The sequence below is a fragment of the Taurulus bubalis genome (genome assembly GCF_910589615.1).
Source record: "Taurulus bubalis genome assembly, chromosome: 3".
Taxonomy (NCBI): Eukaryota; Metazoa; Chordata; class Actinopteri; order Perciformes; family Cottidae; genus Taurulus; species Taurulus bubalis.
In genome coordinates this window covers 30,921,782-30,940,612 of record NC_136591.1, presented here as the reverse complement: position 1 = coordinate 30,940,612, position 18,831 = coordinate 30,921,782, and the positions used below count along the sequence as shown (strand labels likewise).

Sequence of the window (18,831 nt, the reverse complement as noted above, 5' to 3'; positions counted from 1 at the left end):
GTTCTCACCGTACACCAGGTTAGTTTTGAACTATGCGGGGAAAAATGGGCCAGTTTTCATCTGTCATTTCAGAGATTCTTATTTGTATTTCCCTCTACCTCTAACGGCTCACACTGACCTCCAAATAAGTTTGAAATGTTTTAATTAATTTGAACTTTTATTTTTCTTGGGTGAGCCGATTATGTTCTGCATGTTTGCTTTAAATGGAAAGAAACTCGTCAGGAAACAGCGACTGCTTTTAAACCAAACTAAGTCAAATTATTGAGAAGTTGATTGACAGACAGACAATTTTATTTTGCTATTTTTTTCAAGCAAAAACGCCAAACATTCCCACGGTTCAGTTCAATTGTTTTATTAAGAAATTATGGAAAATAAAAGGATCAAGTAGAGATGTACTGAATCTGAAATTTAAATGTACAGAACTGAGGCTTAAAATACTGGAGTCAGTCACGGTTTTTCAAAAGATATTTCGATAGTGTTTGCAGGTTCTTTTTAGAGGTCGACTGATGAACTTAAATCTTACACCGTTATGAAAAGATCTCTATAAAGTTTTATTAACTGAGGTTAAACTGAAAGTTTCACTTTTATTTCAGCGAATGAAAACAGGCATTGCAAGCAAGAATCCAGCTGAACGCTAAACTGCCCACACACACACACACACACACACACACACACACACACACACGTTGACCTTTTAATCAGGCAAACTCCTGCTAAACTCCAGCCCTCATGTCTACCGACAGTCGACCGCCACATGTTTTTTGGGGCTCGTCTACATCTGTTTGATGGTTTGAGTCCGTTCCCACAGTTTGCTGCTTCACACGCAGCGACGTCGCCACCGATGACCAGCTAGGACCGATGGTCACTTGATCTGGAGGCACCGACGGGGTCCGACACTCTGTCGTCGTCATCATCATCTTCATCAGGGACGGGCAGCCGGTGGAAGTGCTGCAGGGCCTGAGCCACCTTCTCCGGACAAATGTTGTAAATGGGATGAGTTGGAGCCTGCGAGACGGAACAAGAGGAAAATAAAACTTATGCTGTACCGTAATGTTTTTATTCAAAGCCTCCGTTTGCTCTTGGATCTTTTTCTGGCTCAAAAAAGGTGGCCTAATTTTTCCGGCAGCTTTATCTAATCTGGTTTGGGTGTAATTACAGTTTCAGTATTACTTAAATAAATGTATGTCTTAATTACAGTGCAGTGTAAACTGTCCGCTATCCGTGGAGACTTTTCATTGACTTCTTCAGAACGAGTCTGCCAAAAAGAAGAATACATTTCAACAGTTTCTTTTCAACAGTTGCCCTGTATCAGGTCCTCGGTAGGAGACACGACATGTGTCCGTGCAAGAACAGCCAATGAATGCCTTTTTTACCCATTTATTCAGTCAGGTAATGGGTCCCTCCACTGAATATCATTTATTTTAGACAGTCTACAGAAACAACACATGCATGTCTCCGGGCAGACTTACTGTCACCGACTGTAATTGCCAGGAATACAACAGGAAGCATGACAATAAAACCAACACCACTGCTGCTGCCACCGACATCTTAAAGTAAAACCACACGCCATCTTATAATCAACACCACCGTCGCCGTGTCGCCTTTCACATCTGCATCTGCATCTGCATCTGCATGTACCCGATCAGGAAGTGAACCATCACGCTGAAGATGAAAGGCGTGCAATTCATTCAAAAGGTGCATAATGAGGAACAGTGTCACGCTCTCTTGACTGCAGTCATTTGAAAACCCTCTGCATACTGCAAATAAATGGAAGATTAAAAACAAAAAAAAATGGTGAGAACATAAAAAGGTGCATTGGAGGCAAAATGAGCAGTCAATTCAGTTAATTCAATTTTGAATAATTTATTTTAATGTTAAGGACCTGCCGATTGAACTCTGTTATTGCAGCCATTACATCTTCAAAACTACGAGGAGCTTCACTAATAATAATAATAATAATAATAATAATAATAATAATGCTAATGTATTTTGGGTCACTAAATCTACATTTTGATAATTCTTCATGAGCCGACAATTCTCCTGGTGTAGATCAACAGAACACTTGTTTTGAAAGAAGTACTCCTCTTTGGCGATCAGCTATCTGACGGATATCTGGAAAACATCAGTCTCAACATGCTGCCTCGCTGTCTGTGAGCCGTGAAGCTGCTCTCACAGCTCCTGCAGCAGAGTGGGATCCACCAGTGACTCCCAACAAGGGGCCCCTTGTATCCCGGGAGATACAAGACCCTGGCATGTACCCTCTCAGCAAGACCAGAGAGAATAAGCTTAGTAACTACTTTATTAAACGCCAAGTGCTGCGATTGAAGAGGCATGAAAACTAGCAGAGGGATGGAGTGATGAGCGATGAGAGGAGGTACGGCTGAAGCAACATGACCCAACCTACCGCAAAAAGAAACTCAGCCTAACTACCACCAAATTATACATTTTTACATGAATAGTAACTTAAGGAACAGTGTGTAACATTTAGGGGGGTTTTATGGGCAGACATTGATTATAATATTCATAACTATGTTTTAATCGGTGTATAAATCAGGCGAAACTCTTTCCGTTTTTCCTTATCTTAGAAAAGGCCACGTTTTTAGAGCATCTATCCTTCTGAAGGTACGACCCACACAGAGGTACTTCAGCTCATGTGATGTCATCGGAGGTAAATGTTGGAAACCACTGTTCCAAAAAAAAAGTAGAACTAAGTAAGTAAGTTTCTGCATTACTTCAATGACAGCAGAGCTTTTATTTACTCCAGGAACTGGTGAGAAGTTGTGTTACGCCCCCTGACGTAACTCCGCCCTCTTCTGGAGCGCCTCCACCTGAGAGGCATCACTCAATCAGTGGGCTGGATATAAACGCTAAGATCCTCTCTTTTCCTCTCCGAGCCGTCGACCCGGTTGTGTCGAGGTGCCTGAGTGCAGGCTACCAGTTGCCATACCTTTTGGGGAAGCTGTGTGGGGTTCTCTGCTATTTGTTGTTGTTGTTTCTGTTTTCTCCTGCTTTGTGGATAGTCAGGGAGCTCGGTATCATTTTCCTTTTTGCTACGGTAGGCCAGTTGACCTTATGTTCTAGCTAGTGTGGGGGTTTGGTTATTTGTTTTGGCCTTAGAGACCCTGATGACTTTTACTTCCATTTTAGTTGTTTTACCTTTTTGTTACTCTGTAAACTGCCCAATAAATGCTACATATCGCTGCTCAAGTATTTCACCCACCTTTTTGTTTCCTTCTTTGTTCCACCTTTTACCAAGATCCTGTATGTCAGTGATTTATTTATTTTTTCAACCACTGTGCCACGGCATCATGCCGTGGAAAAATGTCCAATTTCACTTAATCGGTCCCAAAAAATATTATTTAGTTGCCGCAAATAATTTTCCATTGTTGAGCTTCTGAGCCTGCAACATAGTGGCTGGCCTAGTAATGAAATACTCCTCAATGCCAGTAGGTAGTGCAATAATGACCGATCATATATGCTGTATTATGCTACAATGTGACATTTTGTAACTTTTTGGGTTGTTGGTGTGCTGCGGGATTTTTTATTTTTTTTAAATTATAGAAAATGTGCCGCGGCTCAAAGTTGAAAAACACTGCTGTATGTTACGCCTCGTGTACCCCGAGGGACACTAGATGGACCGTAACAAGTTGATATCACGTAGGTATTGACGTCTAATTTGCTTCCATTAAGAGAAATCCATTCCAGTCTCACCAATCTGTTCTCCTCCCTGCCGAGGATCATCTCGTGGTGGAGGTCCATGTTTCCAAAGTGTTGCGCTATGGAGAGGCCGCTCAGGCAGTAACACGTGTGGTAGAAATCTCTGGATCTGGACACACGGAGACACAATGCGTAAAGGATGTGCATCCCATTTAATTGTGTGGAGAGCGCATGTGCTGCCACCAGCCTTAGAGTGTGAGTGTGTGTGTGTGTGTGTGTGTCCGTGTCCAGATGGTGCGGTACTGACTTGCCAGGCTTATCCAGAAGGCCCCCTGTTGGGTTCTGACAGCACAGGAGGATGTACTCCTGCAAGGCCTGCTGCTCGAACATCCACCGCTGCCGACTCAGCTCTGATTCTCCTGCACAAACACAATTCAGCCAAAACTCAAAACTTAGTTACTGCGATGCCCTTAAACGTGGAACATTATCAGCAGCTTATTTACAATTTTGCCCCCCATTTTCCTCTTTACTTCCTACTGGTATGATACATTTCCTGCGCAGTGCTTGCTGAGAAGAGGACCTTGTTTACAGTAAATTGTGATGATTAGTGTCTTTAAAATCCACGTGAAACTCAGCTAAACATGATCATGTCATCAGTTTTCTTTCTTTAGGTGGAGAAACTGGTCAAACTGGAAACGACGAGCCCGTATTTAGCTCAGCATTATCCGTGTAGTGTAGCACGAGTAAACAGCAAAGAGAAAAGCACTCTTAATCCCCTTGACAGATTCCTCCTTGAGGCCTCCGAGTGTATCCAGTGCAGCTCTGAAAACTTTAATAATTACACTTAATACCCGCAATGAGTTATTATCTGGTTACTGTGACCAAAATCACATTTTTGCGGTGGCTAAAGAGAAAAGGCTCAGGTGAAAAAAGACCAGGTGAAGCAATTTTCTCTAAATGTTGGTGGGGAAAAAACGCAATTGATATTGAGTGGACTCAAGAGAGAAATCTGTAATGACTCGTTTATTTAGTCATGATACACTTATTTTCATTCTTTAATGCAATTACTGATAAAAAAAATACTACAATTATATTAATCGCTATAATATTTCTAGAGGCTGCTCCGTGTGTTTTTACAACTCTTAAAAGAGAGACTTTGATACGTACCTTCTTTGAATAAGGCTCTGTGGAGTAGAGGCAGGAGTCCAGCCTGCCAGAAGGAGTAGCAGCCGTCCACCAGTTTGTTACAGCGGCCCTGGAAGCCTCCTTCGAATCGCATCTGTCTGCTGACCACCCACCGCTGAGGAGGACACGCGGCAAACACACTTTTAACCATCTTTGGGGACGTTCAACTCGGATCCTGCCGTCACTTTAAGTGCAACCATGTCGAACGCCGCCGCTGCTGAAACCACACGGGGTTCACACAGGACCAAAGCAAGAGACATCTTCATATTATTAAAATGGGAGGGAATTTGCAATATTGTTGACATGGAAACCACTAATTGGTGCACATCCGGTCTTGCTCAGCTTTGATGGAGTAGCTATGGAGAACTGGGTTTAATACCAGCTGGGGTCTAGTCTGTCGGATGGAGAGGAGGAACAATGTTCATCTTATTAACGGCAGTTCAGGAATTAATTTGGTAAGAAGAAAAAAAGGAAAACTCTGCAGTGCAGCTGAGCCGGAGCTGTTGGCTCTCCTCACACAATTGTAAAACAAAAAAAGGACACACATTTTATTATTACCCATCATATTCAATGTTTTTAAGTCCACGCTGGCCTTCACACGTTTTCCACACATTGTGAAACAAAAACAAAAGAATACCCTTTCAAGAGTAGAGGGACTTTCATCATCACTCGTTATTCAGCTGTAGCAAAAATCCTAATGTTGGAGCTTGTAGAAAGGCATTTGATCGTCGAGCAGTAATCTGCACCATAAATGCTTCATGCATGCTGCTGCTGAGTTTAGTGCTGTCTTTATTTGATTAGAATAGACAGGCCGATCATTCATTGGCCAGGCGGCGCTGTGGGAATTATGCCGCTTCCCCTTTTCCCTCCACTCGACAGACAATATGTGATATTGTTCTCTGCCGTGCCAGTGTGAGACGTCTCATCTTCAAATGAAGCGCCGGGCATTGTTTAATAAAGTGGGGCATTTGCGTCGCCATCTTCGGGTTGAGAACATGAATTAATTCTCTCAGAGATAAAACTGGAGCCGCATCGTGCAGCGTGAGTCACCCTACTTCACTAGATGAAGGACAACTTCATAAAACGAGTCTTGTTTTTGTTCACACACACTCAAATACTGCATGATTTTAAGGAAACTAAATGGCTGTGCCCTCCAGTGACACGGGATACGTCAGAGGGCGTGACTTTGGCTGGGCGTTGAGTGGATACAACACCACAAAGCTGTGGGGTTGTTAAGAGAAGAGGGGAGGGGTTACTAATGCAAATGTCCCTATACATCCCTAGCATATTCTGTAAATACCGACGGCGTAATGGATGCTGGGGTAGCATTTCACAGCCTTTACATTGAAGGTATTAAAAAGGACCAGTGTGGGGGATTTAGTGCCATCTAGTGGTGAGATTGCAGATTGCAACCAAATGAATGGTTCTCCGCCCTCCGCTCCCTTTCCAAGGGCGTCAGAGGATCACGGTGAAAGTAGATATTGAACGGCTCATTTTGAGGCCACGAAAACACAACGATTTAGTTTCAGGCGATTATACACAAAATAAAACATAGTTATGAGCTTTATAATCCATTATCGCCTATAAATCCCTCTAAAGGCTACACAGTGTTCCTGAACGATGACGAAAAGAAACCAAAGCAACAAACACAAGCTGTTTTTATTCTTTTAAGAAGAGATGTAAAAAAACGAAACAATAAAAAAAACTCTTTATTTCCGCGTGTCATTAAGCATCTGACCTGCTGCAGAGACCCTGAGCACGACTAAAGCTCCGAGGCTGCAGTTCTGCCCTCTTTCTTCTCTGGAAGCAGGCACATGACAAGAGAATGTCCCTTAAGGGATCAACACAGAATCCCAATGGCTACTGGAGCCAAACTGATGGAAACTTTGACCTACAAAACACCACGAGCCTAGCAAGCAAAATAAACAAAGATAATGCCGACAGCTGCAGTGCGTCTCCAAATGGTTCTGCAAGACAGAACATGTTAGATCAAAGATACAGGACCAACTCTTATCGAAATAAGCAAAAGGCAATATGTCGTAACAGAATGGGTCTCCGGCAGGATTTATCAGTCCTTTTATTTAATTAAACATCCTTTAATGGGACATTTTATTATTATTTAATCACAGCCTATAAAAAGGGATATTGCTTCACACAGCCCTGTTGTGACTTCTATTGATAGTGTCTTTTTGTGTGCGTCTTTGGGACTCGAGCCACGTGGTTGTCTTGTTTTATGTTTTTTTAATACGTATTCGTTTTGGTTGTATAAGCAAGTAAAACCTGAGGGGAGCTTCTCACCAGCAACGCTTTGAGGTCCAGCATATGCTCTTTGCCCAGGATGACGAGTGCCGCGGTGCCACAGAAAGTGTAGCCACCGTGGGCCTCCAGACCCGGCACGCCACTCAGACCACCTTCCCAGTTCTGGCAACTGGAGGTAGAGGAAATTAAAAAAACGCAGCAGATGAAACACACACTGGAGGAATGGAGGAACACAAATGGGTCTTCAATAGTTGGACGGTAGGCCGCTGTGGTGGGCTGTACCTGAGGATCCAGTTGGGCGTGTCCTCAAACAGTTTAGGAACGAGGATGTTTGTGAGCGACGCTACAGAAGCTGCACAATATGCACTCCTAGGAAAAGGGGAAAACAGAGATATGTATCAAGAGAGAGATGTGGGTGAGCAGGAAGTCAGCTCTCTTTTTTTTTTTTGGGTGTAATCTGTCATACTGTAAAGTCATCTTGGCTTTCGTTTCCCTCTGCTGTCAAGAGAATGTAAGGCTTTCAGAATGAATCATTTATATCTTTTTATTATTATTATTATTATTATTGAGAAATTCCTTGAAGGCACCAGAAACAACAGTGAGTGTATCCAACTAACAAGTCTCGTCCGTGCAGCCAAAATAAAAAGACACTGGTCAATGGAGTATCAGACTTAGTAGGACAAACTCATTGTTGGTTCCCGACTCTTCAGGGCCTTTGTAGATTGTCATAAAAATAATGTTATGTGGGTTTGAGCACATCCTGCTGCTTCTTAGGCCACTAAAACCCTTTTAAAATCACATTGGAAAATAAAACTTGTTTATTTACAGCTCTTGATCACTTAAGAGTGTTTTTTTTTTTTTTTACAGGACAGACAAAGAGTTTAAATAATAGGTAATGACAGCAGAACATGAATTGGTTGGCAACAGATGACAGCCTCCTGAGAGAGAAACAGCAACTTTGACTTTGGAAGTTCTTTGTCGAAACCGAGGACGATACATCAAAGCAAATCCACCGGCACACAAAGCAGATTCAAAGACACACACAGACACACACACACACACACATAACATAAATCCACTCTTACGCAAGAGAGATGTGGGTATTTCTCCTCTTTTCTATCAACAACAAAGGGGAACAGAAAAAAACACAAAGAAAAGGGAGATAAAAAGGAGATCTACTTTTAAAAAATGCCCTACTTTTTTGGTGAAAACACTGAATCGCACAGCAAAATCTCAATATTGAATACCATAGTGGGTACTAAACGTGCTGTTAATTGTGACGGTGACTTTGGTGATTTATGGATCTTCCTGTGTGGTGCGGAAACAAACAAAACAAACGACAACAAAAAAGGGAAAAGAGAACAGAGGGTAGAGGAGGGAGCATTATCTTCTGGGCTCTCACCTGACATCCACCTCTCCTCCGACGTGCATCACAAACGAGCCATCTGGCTGCTTCACTGACATTAGGAAATCTAACAGCTTCTCCCTGGAGGGTCAGGACAGGAGGAGAGAGGGGGGATTAGAACGAGGAGGAGGAGGAGAAAGGATGGAGTGAATGTGAGAGAAACATCAAAGGGGGGATGGGCAGGAACGTGGAACATTGTATTATAATAAAGCGCTAATAAAAAAAATCAACACAGAGAAATCCCGACTGTAAGCAGTCATAGCTTCTCCCATCAGCTACAGATATGAATATGAGTTAGTAACCATGTGAACACAAACTCTACATGCTCGTAGAATCAGCTGCTGGTTAAAGAACATCAGCGAGATAAGTCTGTAATAATAATAAAACAATTAAACTGAATGGTGTTTGAAAGGCAAACATCATTACAGCCACTGATTAAAAACTTTGAAATGTGAATATCATTACACTTAATCATAAAACTAATTATTGTTTAATTATCATTCAATTACAATCTCGAGCCCTTTACTTCAGGCTGGATGTGACTTCAGTAAAATACACTGTACACTGCACATACTTTGCATTTTCGCACTTATTTTTTTGTGTCTTTTATGTAACTTTGCTTTCTACTGTGACAAACTAATTTCCCCTCGGGGATGAATAAAGTATACATCTATCATTTGTCTATCTATAAAAACTGGTTTGATATAAACAGTGTTGTTTCGTATATTCTTCTAGTTGTTGCTTTCCAACAAAGTCGCCGTGACAAATTGCTTCTCTTGGCATGTGAAGTGATTTACTGAGAGAGGAGAATCGTAAACTCTACATCAAAAGCTGCTGAAGTCTTACTGTTATGTCATCAGCCAGAAATCATGGGAAACGATGTCAGTGAGCTGTGCACACATCAGAGGAACGATTCACGTCTTTCAAATGTGTGTTGAGTTCTGCTTTTGGTGGAGTAAAGGGGTTTATATAAAACAGGTCTCCTAACGGCGTCACGCTGTACCTGTCTATAATGTTGTAGGCCTCCTCCGTGCCGATGATGCAGAGGGCGTTGACGGCGGCGTAGGTGGGTGCGAGGTGGGCATGTTGTCCCGGACCGCCGGCGAAGCCGCCTGTTGCGCTCTGACAGCGAGACAGAAACTGACACACACTGGAGAGAAGAAGATCAAGAAGGGAAGACAGAGAGTTGTTTACGTTCTACTTTCACAGACAGACAGTATATCAGGTAACAGAGGATGGTGAAATGCGTCTTGCATATTTGATTACGGCGTCTGCACTGATTATGTAACCGTATCCAACGGAGATCCACGGGCTGACGACGGAAACATTGGAGCGCTTGCGTTTTCATGTGTGTTTTGACGCACGGAGCCTGAGTTTCTATCAGAGGTGGTGCAGGACAGAGTTTGCAAAGTTTGTGTCCAATTGCCTCACTCTTGTCACACATTAAAACCCAATGCCGGTTTCAATCCACGGGAAAATCTCTCTCTTGTGATAGAGTGTGTGTGTGTGTGTGTGTGTGTGTGTGTGTGTGTGTGTGTGTGTGTGTGTGTGTGTGTGTGTGTGTGTGTGTCATTGGCGGCAGCCGGTGTGTTGGCACGCCTCCCGGTAATAACGAGCGTGCAGCCTGGCATCTCCTTGCTGAGTGTTACTTTCGACTGGCAGTAATTTAATCAAATGGCAAATTAAAGCTGCATAGACTCGTCTAAAATAATACACCTGCTCGTTCTGCCCAGTAGCGTCATTACACTCGTCACAAATAGCAATAACCATGATTGGGGGAAAAACATTAATTCCTTCTTACATCAACACCACTATTGGTTTATGTTGGTGTTGGATTATAGACGAGAATTAAGATGAATTGTTGCAGTTATTTATGGAGACCACAAAGGAAAGAAATGACTTAGTATTTAGTTAATATTAGTAATTACATCACTAATATTAATTGTGCTGGAAAAATTTATAATTTAAGGGTTTATAAAAATGCCTCTCCATCTATTCTGAAGTCTTCTGGTGGCATGATAAAAAGTAAACTGCCAGTTAAAAGGCATATTGCATTTTTTAGATTTAGAGCCTTGGAATAAAGACAAAAACTCTTTCTTTATAATATCAGATATAAGAAGTTCTGATCTTTATTGGCATATGCTGATTTACCACTGCGCTGGTATTTGTGGGTTTAAAACAGTATAAAGCCTCCAATTAATAACAAAGCTCCTTTTTCATACTCAGCCGTGAGTAAAATATGATACACGTCTTTTAGCATCTTGGAGCCATGCCGGAAATAACTGGCACTTTAACTTCCCTTAGATTGGTGTAAATATTGTGTCTCATAAGCCTGTGTGGGTAGTGAATTCATATTACATCACTTGTAACATAAACTTATATTGCATGACACAAACCTACAGCCATCGTTGCAATTAGACAGTTTATGTGGAGCAGCTGCAGTTAATTATCAGCAATTTTCATTGAAGCAACATTTGCTCTACTCTAGTAAGTATGAGAACTGTGCCACGGTAATAAATAATACAACGTCTTTGGCAGTGGCCCTCGGTAGAAGTCTAGTTGTAGAGTGTGTATTACTGTGTGTCTGTGTGTGTTTGTGTGTTTCTCACTCTGAGGCGACAGCAGTAGGAATGGGCTCCTCTAGTAACTCCAGACTGTGAAGAATCCAGAAGCAAAGCCACGGTCTGCTCGCATCCAGACACTACCCGGAACAAGGAGAGACAGCAGCACATGATCAGATGGCATCAGATGACCAAGCACAGCAGTAAACAAGACGGTGCGATCAGTCAGTTAGAGACAGAGATGACAGTAAACAGAGCAGCGCAGGCCTTCAGGAGGAAAAGCAACAGAATAATACCACACCACTTATTTCTAGTGTTTATCATGAAAACAAAACAGCAGCTTGATGTCTTTTGTGCTGTTTGAACTTCATAATATAAATGACTCAGATTGTAATTCACATCGCAAACATTGCTGCCATGTTTAATTGGACATGTTAACACTGCGCACACACACACACACACACACACACACACACACACACACACACACACACACACACACACACACACACACACACACACACACACACACACACACACACAGTCTAAGGTTACATCAGAAATGTCACAACAAATGCCTTTCCCAGTCTTCTACGGTAGCACACCCTAAAGAGAGGCGACCTCCTCGAGAGCATGGATGGGAGAACGCAGTCGTTCTGTTTCTACGTCCAGCAGAAAGAGCCGGTCCTCCACTGTCCGTCTGTCCTGGCCATCACTGACTCACAGGAAGCAACGCAGCCTCTAAATGGACGCCGTCGTACTGCCTGCGTGTCATTTGGGTCCATCATACACTTGAATGGCCATGAGAGGCGTTACAACCCGTGTGGTACTGTACCTCATAAGCATCCGATAAGTGACGTAAGCCCTTCTTGAGATATTGGTAGTGTTGTTCCCGCAACAACGCTGGCCTGAGGACCAAACACAGGACAGAAGGAGCAATTAGAACAAGACGAGCAGCTGGAAACTCAACAGTTCAAACAAGAGGCTCAGTTCAATCCCTTTGTAGAAAATTATATTCTTGGCCACACTTGTTTTTTGGCTATTTTGAATTTTAAGTGGAGCCTCAGGTTATAACACAAAATTAAAAAAAAGGTCCACCAGGTAGTCTCTCCAGTCACGTCCCACTTCACATGAAAGGCTTTGTGAAGTGTATTAAAATAAATAAATATTGTATGTGTAAATATTGAAAGCAAAAAAAACACAGATTTCACAAAATCTGAGAGAAACTGATTAATACAACCATTTCAGCAGATGAGGCAGTGGTGTCAGCATTTATTTGATTTATTTATCGATATCTTTTGAGGCTTCTCAGCTTTTTACTTTCTATTAGCAGGAAAGTATTCCGCTCCGTCCTTATTAAGAACAATTAAGGATAAGGAACTTAAAATCCATGCAAACTACTTTCAGGTATCAAAATAATTATTTATAGAAGGTTAGTCTGAAAAGTCTAAAGATACTGTAATGCAGAATATTATATTACTGAAACCACGTTTTGTATATTGTTTGTGTTGTATGTATTTTCTGGTGAGTTTTGTGCTTTCGCATAAAAGTCCATCGAAGGACTAAAACGGGAAACTAGCTTGGGCGACTAAGGCTGTGGCATGTTGCATTAATACTCAATATAAACAGTATATATAGTGTACAATACGGTGCAACACTGTACGGTATCGTAGAAACCAATTATGTAATACATAAATGTACATTTCCTGAAAATGTGATGGCTCCTAAAAATGTAAAACAATGTAATTATATATGTAATAAATGGTTCTGACCAAGATTGTATTAACATTTTTACTGTTAAAGTAACACCTTTCCGGTGGGTCTATTTCTTCTTTTCAAAACTGATGATGTAATAATTTTGACGGATAACGTAGCAATGTAAAAAAGCACTGTCAAGACAAAAAAAGGCTGATTTGGAAAATGAGTAATTGTGAACTAGGCTGTAGCAATTCGTTCTACTGTCACCTACTGGTGCAGAATTGCAACAGCCTGTTCCATAATTATTATTATTAAAATATGTGGTTTTGGGAGAGAGAAAAAAAATGCCCCACCTGAAATTAATAATGTAATTACAATATCAATCTACAATATTACTTTATTGATTCCCGGGGTAGAGGTGGGTGTGAGAGCCTCCCTTTCATCGTGCTAATGTCAGCGTGCTCCACAGGAACACACCAGTGTGTGATAGTATGTGTGTCAGTGAGTCAAAGACAGCCGACCCTCCCTCCTCCCTCTCCACCCAGTCCCATTTACTGCCTGTCCTTTTCACGCAGTGTTTGCTAGGGGCGACTGTAATTATGCTCTACCTACAAAGGGTTAGTCACAGATCGCTGCAATATTCTGCAACACGACAACAATCAGAAGGGAGAAGAAGACCGGCGCTGAGCAGCTAAAAGCCGGTCCGCCCACCACGGTCATGCTTGTCGGACGAGGCCGTTTAAAAGTTTGGGGCAGACCAGACGAGCCTGTGGGTAAATGAAAGCCATGATTTCACCCTTAGGTTCAGCAGAACAAACATCTGCAACGGGGAGGGAGAGAGAGGCTAAATAATAAATACATCTAACCATCTCAACTTTTATACACATGGGTTCATCTCATACTGGTTTTAGTGGCATATTTTGCAACTGACAATTTTTTTATGTTTGGGAATAATACAGAGGGACATGGTTGTGTCTCAGTTGTGTTTCTGGTAATGAGAGACACTTACATTCCACACACACACTGTATCTGTACCGGGGGCTGATTTGAAGTAAAATAAAGAAGAGATTTTCTCCACTGAAGGTATTCGTGGCAATGTAAAGAAGTCTATAAAATGAAACCATTTCAGAAATCCTGGCTACTCTGTATTTTTAGACAGTAAATTCACAAACAAGCAAAACGTATTCTTTTATGAACATCAATAGTAAACTTAAACGTACATTTTGCCTTCTTAGCACGTGGGAAGGCAGCGCCAAGAAAAAACAGTAAGTGATTGTCCTCTGAAGGGTCCCATAAAAGACTCCGTTATTCTTCACACATCACTTCGGTCTACTTAATACCACTGTCATATTACCCACAATGTTTTATAAATTACACAGTGCTTTGTTTCAAAACTACTTGAATTAAGTGAGTAACGCCTCACCTGTTTTGTACCAATGCTAAGTCAATATTTGGTAGATGTGGGTGGATCACACATCCGTACATTTCTGATTAAACTGCTAAAATGATGACGAGCAACCAGGCCAGAAAATAACAAAAGTCTCTTGAGAACTTTTATCAAAAAGGTGTTGTGTTGAACTCCAAACAGGGGAAACAATCACGACTAAATAAAAAAAAAGGCACCGATGAATACCGTTCACTTTCTTGTGAACATTTCCCCCATTGGCTGCTACAGCAGTGACATTCAGGTCCATGCAGTTGTCATAGAAATGAGATGAGTCACCGCATTAAGAGGGGACTGATGACAGCTGATGCCAGGAGCAAAGTATGTGGGCTGATCAACACACCCTTTAGAGAAACGGACATCACACGTCTCCCTGCAGCAAACAGCAGGTGTTTGTGAGCCACAACAGCCAATGAGCAGTGTTCTTGGAAATCTCTCCTAAAGGCAGTAAATGTATTCAACAACATGAGTATGAGTCCTATGAATAGGTGATCATCACTACTACAGCCACAATTTGTTTCCGTGGGTTTGAAAATGCACTCTTTTCTAGACTCTGCACTAGGGCTGTTACGATATGATTTAATTGTACTAATATGTCACACAGTTTACCAGCAAAGCTACCTAATTTCCTTTTTTATAGATTATGCATATCCACTTATCTTTGAAGAGCACTTCATTGATTTTGCATTGCACTCTTACAGGAATATCAAACTCATGATGGACAGTTTTAAAACGGACGCAGCAGATATACACTCACACTGCCTTTTTGCAATATTAGATACAATATTCATTTATGCTTGATATTTAGGTTATCACATATATTTGTGCCAGCCCTACAGTGGTTTAGATCTTTTCATAATGCATACATTAAATCAGATTTTTTTTCAACATTTTGACAGCTGAGACAAAAGTCAAGGGAGCAACAACAACAACGTCTGGAGGGCAGAGTTTCTCTAAAAGGAGTCGTTGCTGGAAGAGGTTTACTTTTCAGATGTTGGGTGAGTACCGGTAAGCACTAAGCAGTGTCTGACATCCTCACGACCACGGATGTGAAAACAACTCAGATCTAATGGAACAGAAATGATGCACTATGATCGTGTATCTTGGGCACCTTTAAAGTCTGCCATTTTATTACAGTAAGAAACATGATGAAAATGCTGTGTGTAAAAGCTGAGGGCAACAATGGGAAAATAATCTGAGAAAAACCCAAAACAAAACTCTCCAAACTCAACCAGTCTGTGCTTCCTTTTGTTTAGTTTCTCTCTGGATACTTACTGCGGTAAGCTGTGCATTTGCTTGTAAACACTGATGACTTCTTCAATGCTGTGTTCCACTTTTTTCTAGGAAAAAAAGAAAAGAAGAGAGCATTAACGGCATTGCGAAGGTCATTGTGAGCTAAAGAATACCAACAACAAAATGGTGAGCCGAAACTCAGGCACAGGCAGAGAAAGCCGACTGATAATGGTTTTATTTAGCCGTGTTTATGTCGCCTGGAGGTTGGCCGGTCCTAAGAGGAACCACTGGATCTAGCCTTGGGCCAGGCTTTGTCTCTGTTGTTGCGGATGGCATTGGAGAGTTGTAAAGAAAACAAAGGACTGTATCGGTTTTATATGTTTACTTTTATAAGAGGCATGTCTGACAGCAATAACACAATATATTGTGAAAAGCTTAGAGTATTTGTTTTTTTAATTGTCATACATAAACATTAAGTATCGGGCACTGGGCTTTTAATTTGTTGGAGCCATCAGAGAGCTTGTGTGACTCAGTGTCTTTGCCATGTCCTCCAAAGCATCAATGTGTCACATGCACATCCCGACTTCACATATGTGTCCAAAACAACATGTTCATACTTCTCGAGCTCTGAGCAAAAGATGATTTCTTGGACAGTCTTAGGATCTGAGGGGATGGCCATGTTTCAGTCAAAACGAGGACAACTGGGGACAATTCATATAACAGAGCGTTGCTATTGTCAATCTTTAGTAGCAGGCCACTGATGTTTAAATGGAACAGAAATCTTGAAGCGAGATAGATTAAATTCATTTTTTGTAAAAGAGACACACTTTGTCAACTTCTAAGCCTAACTAAATAATTACGAATAACGGGAATGGCGCGTACAATTGACCGGATATAGTTAGAACTGGCTGTGGTGAGAGGATTTGTTGGTATAGGTCCTGGCTCCTCCTGAACAACCAATTAAGGCTGATGCAAAATCCCAGGGAGGTAAACAGAAGCAGGACCGATCTGGCCAGCGGACCAGTGATTTGGGCGACCTGTGAGCAGAGCAGTGGGGCAGGGAGATGTTGGCTAAAAGTAGACAAAAGTAGCCGTCCAGAAGAGCTGACATTGATGGAACAAAAACTGCAGAGTTAGTTGTAGCAGGCCAGATGCCAACAACAACAACAACCACAACAACTAAACAAACTCAAAGATGTAATGAGATCCATAACTGCTCAAGTGCGATCCACGTACTGCATAACCGGTATGCAGGCAAGAGTGGGATGCAAATCGATTATAAGTGAATATATAAATACCAAACAAATAAAAGTAATATATGCCGATATTTAATTGAACAGATTGACCCTGAATTTGATAACTCAGAAGCATATGACTAAAATGGGTCACTGTTCTTTTGGGGGTTTCTTTCTTAATTAATTAGCTGGGACCGGATTGAAGTCAAGACAGAAACGTATCTAATTGATCTGGAGCTTTTCCTCTTAAGTCTCCTTAGTGTACATGGGCGGCGTCTCGGGCTGCTAAGCCAACAGCTAATTGAATTAATACGTAATCTCATTACGGTAACATCACAATGCTATTGCTAACTAAAAAAAGTTCCTAGTTTGCCGACGAGCTAGCCGATGGACGCTAACAAGTATGGATCATAATAAGCGACAGTAGCTAAGTGTGTGACAGTCTAGTTTCTGTCCCACTTCTTCCCAGACGCGCCTCCGTCCCGACCGGAGAGCTGCAGCGGCGTTAGCGGGGAGCCACGTTACCTAACGCCGCTAATCTGCGGCTCCGCTCACCTGCTCCACCGAAGTCACCGTCTTCACCCCGTCATCCACGAACTTCTCCGCGGGGTGGAGCTCGTTGAAGCACCGCAAAGGCGTCGGGAAACCGTCCATGATGATGACCGTGGGACCCGTTAGCTGCAGGGCTGTGCGGGGAGTGTGACCGTGCCGTTAGTTTGTAGTTTGATAGTTCAGTGGACTCGGCTCACTTCCTGACTTCCTGCTCGGAGAACGGAGGGGGGCGGAAACTGCGCGCACACCCGCTACGGCGGCTCCGCGGGATCAAACCGCTCTGTCATGGAGACCGTCTGACGCTCACAGCCTCTTGTACAGGTGTGTTATTATAAACTGTGGGTAAACGAGTAATAATGACTGTGTACACGGTGTATTTAGTTTGTGTTATGTCACCGACGTCATTCTATTTCTACCGTTAATCTGTTATGCATCAACAAAACAATACCGGAAGTGGTGTCACTGCCTTTACCAATACAACATTAAAAAGTCTATTACGCTAATTTCCTGTCAATGTAGCAAACCAACAAAATATGTTTCACAAATGCCCTGCAATTCACTAACAGACACCGTGTGGTTTGTAAATACAACACACTAGTAACAAGCCAATGCATTTTATACAAAACATACAAAACACATTATCAAACATAATTCCAATGCTTCAGAAACAAATATGTCCTATAGTATAACACATATTGCATGACGTTTGGCACCATCATTACCACAGTTTGCACAAACTGAATTGATGTTTGACATGTGATTTGATTCAAAGGACACACAAACAACTAAGTGCAGGAGTGAGTGTCTGCTGGGGAATCTAATTGGCTGCCAGCTGAGGTACAGCTAGAACACTGTCTATTGAAGAGAGAGCACACTGGACAGTAATACAAGTTTGTACTGGTTGTAATGGCGTCTGGGGCACATTGTACACTTGGTATTTGCAACACCTGCACCAATAGGCGACTAAATCTCGATGGGCCCTGAGGTAAATTCTAATTATACGACTTTTATTATGGTACTATATATTGTGCAATTCTATAAATAAATTGCTCACTAGTCATTTGATCAGTTGGATGCAAAGTGCAATTCATAATTCTGTAAAAAGTAGATGATATGTAAGATAAGCAGAGGTAACAACACCACTTTATAAACTATAATGCATATATGAAATGGATATAGTCAAGTTATCATATGAATTAATTCATTCATTAATGCATACATTACCATGCACTTAGATACTGGTTAAAATGCAAATTACCAAATGGACAATCATTTAATTCACAGATGCCAATAACATATTGCCAGCTCCTTGCCCCGCTGGGCTCGTCACAAATTGTGAAGAAAAGGTGTGGATTTGTGCATGCTCTTCTCCCACTATCAAAACCTCTAAATACGGTAAAACGTTCATGTTCAATATTATCATGATAATCATGACATGACGTCTTGTGTGGTGGAGGGAATACGTCGGGCTGTTACTGAATTTGCAAACCAAAACATTTATCCAATCCTCTTTGTACCACAGAATCCAAAATGTTCTCAAGAACCTGCGGCTTTTACTTTGAAAAGCACCACCGGAAGTGTCGTTTTCTTATCGGGTCTAAC

The 18,831-nt window shown here is 41.8% G+C and overlaps 1 protein-coding gene across 1 annotated transcript; it reads right to left on the bottom strand.

Moving 5' to 3' along the window:
• Positions 1-342: 342 nt before the first annotated feature.
• Positions 343-17,393, bottom strand: fntb (farnesyltransferase, CAAX box, subunit beta). The gene is made up of 12 exons (XM_079216245.1): positions 17,233-17,393; positions 15,485-15,549; positions 11,903-11,975; positions 11,116-11,207; positions 9,510-9,656; positions 8,504-8,587; positions 7,384-7,470; positions 7,141-7,270; positions 4,825-4,957; positions 3,965-4,076; positions 3,712-3,826; positions 343-1,005 (listed from the first exon to the last, which is right to left on the bottom strand). Exons 1-12 carry the CDS (start codon positions 17,329-17,331, stop codon positions 850-852), a joined length of 1,293 nt encoding a protein of 430 aa, XP_079072371.1. The 5' UTR covers positions 17,332-17,393; the 3' UTR covers positions 343-849.
• Positions 17,394-18,831: the final 1,438 nt, after the last annotated feature.

Coding starts and splice junctions, on each gene's coding strand:
- fntb (XM_079216245.1), bottom strand. CDS start 17,331: ATGGACGGTTTCCCGACGCCTTTGCGGTGCTTCAACGAGCTCCACCCC. Junction 8,588..9,509: donor GCCTACAACATTATAGACAG/GTACAGCGTGAC, acceptor CTGACCCTCCAG/GGAGAAGCTGTTAGATTTCC. Junction 4,077..4,824: donor CAGAGCCTTATTCAAAGAAG/GTACGTATCAAA, acceptor GTGTTTGTGCAG/GAGAATCAGAGCTGAGTCGG.